The sequence below is a fragment of the Chaetodon trifascialis genome, chromosome 16 (genome assembly GCF_039877785.1).
Source record: "Chaetodon trifascialis isolate fChaTrf1 chromosome 16, fChaTrf1.hap1, whole genome shotgun sequence".
In the NCBI taxonomy this organism is placed as follows: Eukaryota; Metazoa; Chordata; class Actinopteri; order Chaetodontiformes; family Chaetodontidae; genus Chaetodon; species Chaetodon trifascialis.
The window spans coordinates 8,569,844-8,580,024 of record NC_092071.1 but is presented as its reverse complement, the minus strand read 5'-3'; the positions used below and the strand labels follow the sequence as shown (position 1 = coordinate 8,580,024).

Sequence of the window (10,181 nt, the reverse complement as noted above, 5' to 3'; positions counted from 1 at the left end):
GGCCTGGAAATCAGTCAGATTCTCTGAGGCAGGCATGGCTCATCGTTCTTTACATGAAAGCATCTGAAACGATTCTCTGTCTGAAGCCGCTGTCTTCTCGTTCCTCGCTGGGGTCCTCGCTCACAGAGTAAAATCCCGCCCTCTGCTTGTGTTTCTTCTTCTGGCTCGTCGTGTGGGGCTGGAAGAGACGGCTTATGGAATGCAGGCCCTTGTGGAGGTCCAGCTCTTCTTTCTCATGCAGGGTCCTCTCCTGAGCCTGCTGGGCTTTGGGTTCACCCAGCATCTCTCTCAGCGTCTCAGAAATGCCTTTGTGCAGATAGTGGTAGGCCCTCTTCCCGCAGTTGTCCCTGATGCTCGGGTTGGCCCCGTACTCCCCCACCAGCATGGCCATAATGTACTCCTGGTCGTGCAAAGCGGCGATGTGCAAAGGCGTATATCCGCCATGTGTTTTTGCATTAACATCAATGTCAATCCCTCCTTGCTTGGACAGGCTGATAATCTTCACAAGCATTTCGCTGTTTCCACATTTGGCTGCCCAGTGCAGGGCGGTGAACCCTGACATGAAGTCCCTCTTCTCGGCCAGCTGGTTGTCTCTTAGCAGCAGGCCGTAAACCTGGGTCCAGTGGCCGGTGGCACACTTGACCAGCCATTCATGCTCTGACTGCTCCAAGGGAACCAAGGAGGGGACCTTTGTCTCTTTGGGCTCTTCTGACGCCTTGGTGCTCTTCACTGACCTCCTCAGATGGGGGGAGCTGATGCTGCTCTCCGCCAAAGGGGGCCTCCTCTTGCTCCTGAAGGTGTCCAGTGTTGGACTTTCAGGGGGGTCATCTGAGCCCTCTCTCAGCTTGTGGATCTCAACTCTGGTGGTGCTGGGCGGCATTCTGAGAGGTAAGGCATATGGTTTGCGCTTGGTGGACTCATTTACTGCACCCCTCTTTGAGCAGGTGTCTCCACTTGCATCCTGCCTTTGGATCTCAAAACTCAGCATTCTTTTGACTCTCACGTCCGCATATTTGCTCCTTTGCAATGCCAACGCTATAGGAGAAAGTAACTCAGTCGGATTTTCGCCACTTTCACTACTTGCCAGTTCTTGATCGGGTTCAGAAACAGCTGATCTCTTCCCTCCTGCATCACCGCTGCCTTCAGCCTTCTCAGTGTCCCGCACAGGTGGGCGCTGCTGCTCACCTGTCAGCAGGCTCTCTCTATTGTTTTCCGGAGTGTGGACACCGTCCAGTAAATGCTGATACATTTTCTTGACGACAACGTACCGCACACCGTCGATTTCTTTCACGAAGGCGATCTTGTTGACGAAGGTCTTGAAAAGCTCCCTGTTCCGGTTTTTCTCTGTGGGATCGTCGCAGTCTACTGAACCTTTGAACTTGCCCACCAAGTCGGATTTCTTCACTTTGCCCCCCTCCGCTAACAGAAGAGACAGGACGGATTCTTGCGTCAAAGCCATTATAAAAACCGGAGACTACGCGCGGATTAAAGTTACAACGTGTGTGTAAGAGCCGCGCGGTGTCCTGTTACTTTATCCAGGTGACAGTACAGCAGCCTCACCTGGGCGCTCACTTCTCTCCTCCCTGCCTGCAGGAGTCTCTTTCCGGGGAAAGTGCAGACGTGGATGCAATTTGAATAATATATGCAGATGTTTCCCTGCAGGCAAAGTGGTTGCGAGTTCCCGAAGACTTTTCAGCTGAAGACTGATAATCAAGCTGTTTTCGTGCATTTTTCTATCACAATAAAAGTTAGGACATTAATAAATCAGTAATACTTGCTGTTTTTGTTTCGTTTTAAAAATGAATTAAAGATGAAATGTATGTTTCGACAACCCCAGTACTCATATAAACTATTCCTCTCATTTCCATTTAGAGCCAATTAACCAAGCATTACAAGTATAAGGGTGCTTATACTTGTAATCAGCATGCTATGTTATGCTATGTTATCACATGCATATTTATGGACATAGCTTAATAAAATACTACTACTACTACTACTACTACTACTACTACTACTATAAATAATAATAATACTACTACAACTTCCACCACCCCTGTAATGATATTTACTACACAGTAATAGTAGGCTGACCATTACCAGGCTTTTACAACTGAAATGTACCACTCTGAAGCTCAAAATGCAGTAAGAACGCACATACACAAAGTTTATAAATGTTTAATGTAAAGTGGATGCCAGCGTAAAGCTGTGAAAATGACACATCTCCAGTGTAGCTAGGCTACATTCACGCTCAAGCAATGAGATACATACAGTACAGATATACCAGTTTTGGACTAAATTGGGTACAATATTACAACGATATCAGATGGGGTGCTCTGATTGGTTGAGCCACATTCTAGTAAAATCAATCTGTGACCTCATTAATTCATTTAAATATTAATGCCCAAGCTTGAAAACGACACATCCACAGTCGGCTGCACTGAAGTGATGATCAGCTATTTTAGTTGATCTTTTATCTCCACCGCTGACACACATATTTCTGCTCTCCCTGCCGTCGCTCTGTCGTGCTGCTGGCTCCTGTCCTGGCTTGCAATACGTGCGGCATGACATTCCTGGACTGAATGGGAAGTTCCTGCGAAGCGGCCATATTGGAACGTATGTGTTCCGCCCAAAGATGAAACCTCAACGTCAAGATAATTCACGTCCTGTTTGAGCGTTGACCGTTACAGCGCATGGAAACGCATCGAGGCGACTTTAAACTTCACCACATTCAGAATATGTCACCTTTATTTGGCAAGCACTTTTGATCATCAATGCAAACAGACGCTATTTCTTCAAAAAAAGTTTGAATTAATGCGCATTAGTAGACGTGTGTTAAGCATAAGTATCGACAAAATTCATTAGCTCTGTTTGCCGTATTATTTTCCTCTCGTGCTACGTACTTAAGCTAAATCAAGTAAGCCTCTTTCCCCTCTCATGGGCTCCCAACCAAAGTTGAACCAAGAAAATAAACAATTTACCCTGACTGAGCGAACCAGAAGGGAACTAGAAGGGAATTATCTTGTCGCATACCTAGCAGCCTCCCTGCCCAGCTACGAGCTCTTCTCCGTCTTGGGTCCCTCTCTTCCTATCTCTGTCAGCTCAGCTCAGTAGTTTAGCAGGCTAGCAAGGAGAGACGAGGGCTGTTCCCTTTCGCCTCTGCTCAGTCTGCTCCAGCACACCAACACCACACATTCCGCACCATGGCTGCCACGGACGTTGACGTGTTCTCGGTAAGTAAAAAGCCACGGTGTCTCTTGTGTGTTTTTCTCCTCTTTTGGGAGTGAAAACATTGCAGGAGCAGCCGCGGGAGCGCTTGGTTGTGATTGATAAAAGTGAGTGTGTGTTAGCTGGGCATGAAGCTAAGCCTCCCCCGCTTTTGAAGCCTGTGATGTGGGCTCAGTCGAGATGGTGGAAGGGATTTCTGTGATGGTGACTGGGTTTCTTTCAGTTAAGACAAATGAAAATGACGCTGCCGTAGTGGGCTGCTTTATATGTCGTGACTTGCAATGTTTATTTTCGTGATTTGCGTCTCCAACGTTACCCACGAATGCGTAGCTGACCATTAGGGTGTAACGTGTGGCACCATTCAGCTTGTCACTTGGCTATGAACACCAAACATTTAGCTATCATAGCACACGTTTTCAACACAACAAATTCAGCGGCTAGCCAGCAGATAAAAATGCTATAAAGTAAGATACTGTTGCTGTGAAGTCACTGTCGTGCAGACACACTCGAGGTCCTTATTAGGTGTAACTTATTACAGTAGTGTACAAATGCAATGCTGGTTGGGCTACTACATCCAGATAACAGTAACCACCAAAGTGTTGACATGTGGCCTCATCTTAACTTCCTGTTCAGGGGTGCAAAATTCAACTCACTTTCTTCACTCATAATGTGATATTTACACGTTAGGCCATGCCAGTTTGAACAGCTTGATGCTAAGCAAGCTTTGGCTGCACCGCTGATGGTCTGTTTGTCTATAAACGCCTTTGCATGTCACAGTAGTAGGTGAGGCATATTCTCAGATGAGAGTGGAATGTATCCTGCATTATTTTCCTTGTGACAAGCCCAGTCAGTCAGGCATGACTCTGACGGTACAGCATAGTGATGAAATACAGGCTTAAGAAAATACCAGTGGCATACAGTGAGATAGTAAGCTCTCAAGAATTCACACAACAAAGCATGTGTATTACGGAAAACCAGTGTAATTGTGACGGAGGGAATGCACAGGAGGGGATTTGAATTGGGTGATTAACTTTTTGGCAGATGCTTGAAGAGATCCTTGCAGCGGTGAATTGGACAGTAAGCAGCACTGAGTTGCAGGGATAAAGAGATTAAGAACACACTCCGGGCCACTCCTACCACTTACTGGTGCAACACATGTCTGCGAAGGGAGGAAAGGATCCAAAAAGAGGGCGCTTAGGATATTGCACACTTGGCATTTCTCAAGGTAGAAAGGTGTCCAAGAGGGGCTGCAGGTTGCAGAGGATATTGCAGAGTTGCGATTGGTGAAATGTCTCTTTTTGGAATACAGAATTAGGAAAGTGATTAATGAGCAAAATGCTGAGAGCTGCAGTGAAACAGGCTTGTGGGATGACAGTTTTAGCAGCAGCACGGTGGCCTGACTGGCCGACTTCCTGTCCAACTTTCGGAACTAAGTGAGACCATATTGAACAAACTGACGCGCTCGCCTGACAGTTTGTGTAAAGGGCACGCTGTTAATTATGTGCAACTATTGATATGGATGTGTGGTTGGCTGCATTGTTGGCTCATGTCAATCCCATGTTGCTTTGGGTTAACTTTCTAGGCCAGAGCCACATGAGGCGATCGATGGAGCCAGCTGTCCATCTATTGTTTTCACTCATTGATTGTATTAGAGTGTGTACCATACATATAAAAGGATGTAGTTCATTTAAATGGTTATGTAATGAAATGCCCTGTAACATATTTAGCATGTACAGTGCTTACTGACCCTGAAGAGTATTGTCCCTCCTGCATGCATAAAATGAAATGAACTTCATAAAGTGCTTAAAGGCAAAAGATGAGGAAGGAGGAATTATGAGGCAAATCGCATGCACTTTAAAGCTGCATCTTTGCTTGTTTGTGCAGAGGGTTGATGTTAACTTGTGAATACATTATCTACATATATGCTGTGGTTAGATTTATCTCGTGAATTCAGTCGATATGTGTTCATTTCCATTTGGTTCAGCTGTATGTTGCTCAGAGCAGATTGCAGGTGGAGCACACCGACTGCTGTGTATCATCAGTGATGTTAGCTGTATATAGAACATACAGGCCAGAACTGCCTAGAGCGAGCTTGTCAAATCCAGTGTTACAGATGAATAATGACAGCCGAGCTGCAGCCTCTGTTGTGATGAGTCAATATCCATCTATAGAATAGGTCAGAATTTGTCAAAGATGGGTCCTGAGCCCGAATTGTGAGGATTAAAATAGCTTTCCAGATCATATTGGCAAAAGCGAAAGTACCCAGTGAACCCATCACCAGTAATATGTGTAGCTGAAAGTTTGGCCCTGCACTTCAAAGTGCTTGACATGGGATATAGGTCTTTTTTATCAGAATGAACAGTAAAAAGATCAAGTTTTTCAATTATGATTCAGATTGTGAACCATGCAACTTGTGCAAGGCATGTATGTGAATGGCCAAATAAAGTTAGTTTAGGCACGTCCGTGTAAAACTGACCTGGCTGAGGCAGCTCTAGCAGGACAGGCAATAAAGAACAGGAAATAAAAGAAAGGGGCACTCATTAATCTGACACTTTGTACTTTGCCTGCAAGTTGAGTTGGTTGTGATGCCAATGATTGTAAATGTCAATGAGAAAGGCAGTAAATAAGACAAATGCATTTGCTTAGTGTTCTCAAGTCAAAACCGCAAATGCAAACTGAAAATAACATACAGTTGCAAGCTATTTTGTCTGATCAGTCACTCCTATCAAAACTGGATTTACTGCATGCAAAAAGGTCAGATTTCACTCAGTGTCCATCACTCCTAAGAAACCTCACCCACATAAGATTTTTTATTACTTACCTAAAGTGCTCTCCAGGGGGATCCACATTTTTAAAGAGTGCAGTCTGTGATTAAATCAAATTCACCTCCTTGATTTTCTCTTTACCAACGACATTCAATAACGTGCTTAAGTAGTCTGGATCTTGAAACATGTGAAAGCTTTGACATTCATGCAAGAGAGAGAAGCTCACCTGATCCAGACAAGTTTAACCTCTAATCCATAAAAAACACTTGGCTTGCCGCCAACAACATAACTGACAGAAGTATAGAAATTATTTTTATAGGATCAGGCATTTGCTCCCTCAGTTTCAGTGATAGTAAGGAAACTGTGTGTTTTTGAAAAGCCCTGTAAAGATGAGTGAGCTGTACATCTGTTTCATAAAATGGTTCCTGTCTCCTCTCCCATCTGTCTCCCTCTTTTTTCTTTTTTTGTCTTTCCTGTTGGCCATAGATGAGACTGAGCAGTGATGTGGCCATACAGTTGTCGTGCATGAGTGTAAGATTAGAGAGAGAGAGAGAGAGAGAGAGAGAGAGAGCACTTTTGATAAGATAATGGACAAAAACAGAGAATAACTAGTTTTTATCTCCGTGCTTGTGGATTCCTGATGGCACATCACCCAAATCTCAACCGTCAACATTTTTGGCATTGCAACATCACCGTGAGCACAAGTAGCAGCAGGAGAGTGGCTGTAGTAGTGCACAAGGGCAAAATCTGTAGGTGTGGTTAGAGCTGACGGCATTGCAAAAGCATCTTATCGAAGATTATTTCTATTTCGATGACATAAGGTATAAAAAACTCTCCCTTGCAGATCTCAAAAGTATGATGCACCAGTAGATGATTAAAACTGAAGCGACATCAGGCACTTTCATAAGCCACGTGTCCATCACTGGACAGGAAGCACCAGCCACATCATCCGGAGAGTACTGAATGTGTATGTGGGTTTGTCATTGAGGTTGTCATGCGGTCTCCTCGTCTCATAGATGCTAAGTTGAGTTAGGCCCATAGTGTCTCCAGAAGCCCCCAAACTGACGTCTCCTCTCAACACTGAAGCGTTATGCTGCTCACAGTGAGTACACTTCAAACCACAACAGGCTAAAGGGATGACTCATCCTTCAGAAACCAGCTGAGTATTTGTTATAGAAGTGTTTTGTTTTTTTTTTGTTATAAAATAGATGTCAGTCGTTTCAAATGTTGCTTTCATAAAGTAGGTTTTCAAATTTTGGACCTCTGCCCAGAAGTTGGACCATGTCAGTTTAGCTTGAGTCCTACGGCGCTCTTAAATATGGACAGGTCTTATACAGCTCTCAGTTTGAGTACAGATTCTACTGTCAAGGTAAAGATAGGATAGGAGAGGCGAGGCTGTGCCTTTGGTGTACAGTATTAGATTGTGTGTTAAGTTCAAATGTTAAGGCTGAATAAGAAAAGCTAAATATCTTCAATTTACGATCATATGAATCATAGAAAAGCAGCAAAGCCTTACAATGAATATAAATAATGCATACAGGAAGTGGAAATGCCCAGCGATGTGATCGAAGTGAATATAGAACAGCACCTAGCAGATGATCTGGCCTCTTTAAAATTTAACGTGAAAACAAGACATTCAAGGGAAACTAGTTCCTACACAAAGTGCACCTGAAGTTATTGTAAATATTTGAAGCTTTTTCAGAGGCCTTCCCACCAGCTGCAGCGGTGTGTGTCTCAGTCTGCCAGGTCGCTGCTGCTGTCTGTCAGGTGGAGGCTCACTGAGGCAGACATGAGCTGCAAACACAAGTCAGACACGAGTCAGGTGGGAATGGAGGCCGGGAGGCGAGAGGGAGGCTGAAGAGTGGATGGAAAGACAGCAGGAGGAGGAGTGAGTGATAGGACAATTTCAGGTCATATTAGGACTGTTCGCCAAAAATGTCTCTCCGTGGAGAGATGGGTGCGTCTAACGTCTTGTTTTTTTTGCCCTCAGTTTATGTCAAATTGGATCCACGTCACGTATTTATTTAACCTTTCGGAAAGTTGATGTCACGGCTTATGTCTCATTCGCCCCGCTGCCAGAGTGCTCACTCATTTTTGGGATGTTTTAATGCTTCTTATGTCACATGGAGTTTACAGACTGACTAATTTGGCATTTTTTTAATGGGCCAGTTTGACATATATAAAGAATTATACACAAAAAAAGGGGCTTGAGATGTGTCCCACAGCATCACTCGCTGAATCCGACTGCAGTCTCAGACTTCCTTGGTTTTGGAGGGTACAGTTGCCTTTAGTTTGTCTGAAGGTTGAGCCACAGTGACTTTGAAGAGCCGTGCTTTAGATTAATCTTTTAAGTCACTGATTCAGCAGAAAATGGTCTGGGAAATTGTCATTGGTATTCATTCACGCACATAGCCATTTGAAAGACTAAACAATCAATAATTTAATCAGACGCATCACGGAAAGATGAATCTGCAATGAACAAATCATTGAATTTAGCTGTTTCCTTCTGTGACATTTCAAAATGTCTAGTCTGAAAAAGGCCCTTTGCTGGCAGAAAGAAGCGGTTCACATTAGCCTGCTGCTACACACAGCCTCGTGGATGAACTAGCTTGTATGGGTTGTGCCTCATTTCACTCTGAGCCACCTGGGGCCCCTGCGAGCAGCCATTTCCTGTTGGCTCGGTGCTACGATGGCCTGGGAACTTTGTTGTTTCCTCACCCTGGGACAGTTAACCAGAAGCTTTTCATTCCTGTCATACTTAACGCTGCTGCTCGTCTCCTCTCTGAGCCAGCTTCGATGGGTGGACAGGCGGATACCTCGGAGTTTCACTAATAGCCCCTGTCTGCTGCTTATACTTCCTTCGCTAAAGGCAGCAGCTTATGCTGTTGTCATTAAATGTTTTAGGAACTAAGACGATCGCGTTTATTTTTAGCTTCATGATGCATTGTTTGTGTAATCCTTTTTGTTATGAGGAAATTCAGCCAGATTAAAACTGAGAAAATGACCAAAAATAGAGTAGCTGTAGCTCTCACATACTGTACATACAGAAAATTACATGCAAGTTAAGTCTAGTCTGTTTCTAATTCTAATGCAGTGACCATCCTAAGTTCAGACGCTCATCCCTGAGTCCAATGCACACATTCAGTCGGTTACGTCAATGCATGGCGAGTTTGTGTCCACGTCTGTGCTTCCTTTCTGTCTGATCCTTAAAGATAACACTGTTGGTCAGGTCCGCATGCCTTTTTTTTTTTTTTTTTGTAGCCCTCCGTCACGACCCATCTGCCTCTTATGATTCACACGCAGAGATTATGAGCTCCTGACAGCTTGTCTGGTTCAGTGTTGGAGGTCAACCTAGAATTATCTCGTGTGTCAGGATCCTTCTTATTGTTCTAAATCTGAGAGTTTCACCAATGTGGTTTGGTAAGTTTTGAGCAGTTTCACTAGAAACAAGGTTCACATGGTCAGAGAGCCTCCTTTATCCTGAGTGTGACACTTTGGCCACGTTGGTGCAGAATAGGCACAGTGAGTTTCCAGAAGTAAGTCTGTGACCTGAAGTGACAGTTCCCTGGTCGCACCAAGGTTGTAAAGGTGCCCTTGAGCAAGACGCCAAATGTGAGCAGTTAGGCGAAACCGGGGTGTTGATGGAACATGACCACGCAGGCCCTTATTTATCCTTCTCTGCATAAATAAAGGCTAACGTAAATTTTTGACCTCCCCTATTTCAAAACACAGCTCAGAAATCCAGAGTTGCACATTGCACCGGTTTCCCTTCAGGCCCGATACCAGCGGCCACACCCTCCCCCTCCAGCATTCTATCCGAATATCTCCGCAAGCTTCATTCAGCTACCTGAATACCACAGGGAAGAGTTAATGTTGTCTGACAAGCTCCGAGTTTATGGTGACGAACAAACAATAAATGCCTCTTCCTCATCCTCTTGAACCTGCTATTAAGTACCGCAATTGTTATATTCATTTGGCAGATATAACTCTGTTTAAGTTCATTCACGCTCAAAAGGAACAAGAACTAGTTGTCATCAAGAACTCTAAGTGCTGCCTTCCCCAATAAATGGCGAAAGGTATGGCAGAGGGCTACATTGCACAGCACTGAGAGTTGTCTGTCATGCACAGAACGTCACTTAAATGGCAGGTTCACAGTTTTTATGGCTGTCCTCAAACAAAAGTCAGCTGTTC

At 44.4% G+C, this 10,181-nt stretch overlaps 2 protein-coding genes across 5 annotated transcripts in view; one reads left to right on the top strand and one right to left on the bottom strand.

Moving 5' to 3' along the window:
- Positions 1-49: 49 nt before the first annotated feature.
- On the bottom strand, positions 50-1,459 carry LOC139345070 (ankyrin repeat domain-containing protein SOWAHA). Its single transcript, XM_070983531.1, has one exon. The coding sequence runs from the start codon at positions 1,457-1,459 to the stop codon at positions 50-52; it is 1,410 nt and encodes a 469-aa protein (XP_070839632.1).
- A 1,624-nt stretch (positions 1,460-3,083) lies between these two features.
- The window catches only part of septin8a (septin 8a), a 39,438-nt gene continuing 32,340 nt past the window's right edge, over positions 3,084-10,181 (top strand). For all 4 annotated transcript variants that reach the window (XM_070983792.1, XM_070983791.1, XM_070983793.1 and 1 more), the window contains exon 1: positions 3,084-3,230. In XM_070983792.1, coding sequence (XP_070839893.1) covers positions 3,201-3,230 — 30 coding nt within the window. In that variant the 5' untranslated portion in view covers positions 3,084-3,200. The remainder of the gene's footprint in view (positions 3,231-10,181) is intronic.

Coding starts and splice junctions, on each gene's coding strand:
- LOC139345070 (XM_070983531.1), bottom strand. CDS start 1,459: ATGGCTTTGACGCAAGAATCCGTCCTGTCTCTTCTGTTAGCGGAGGGG.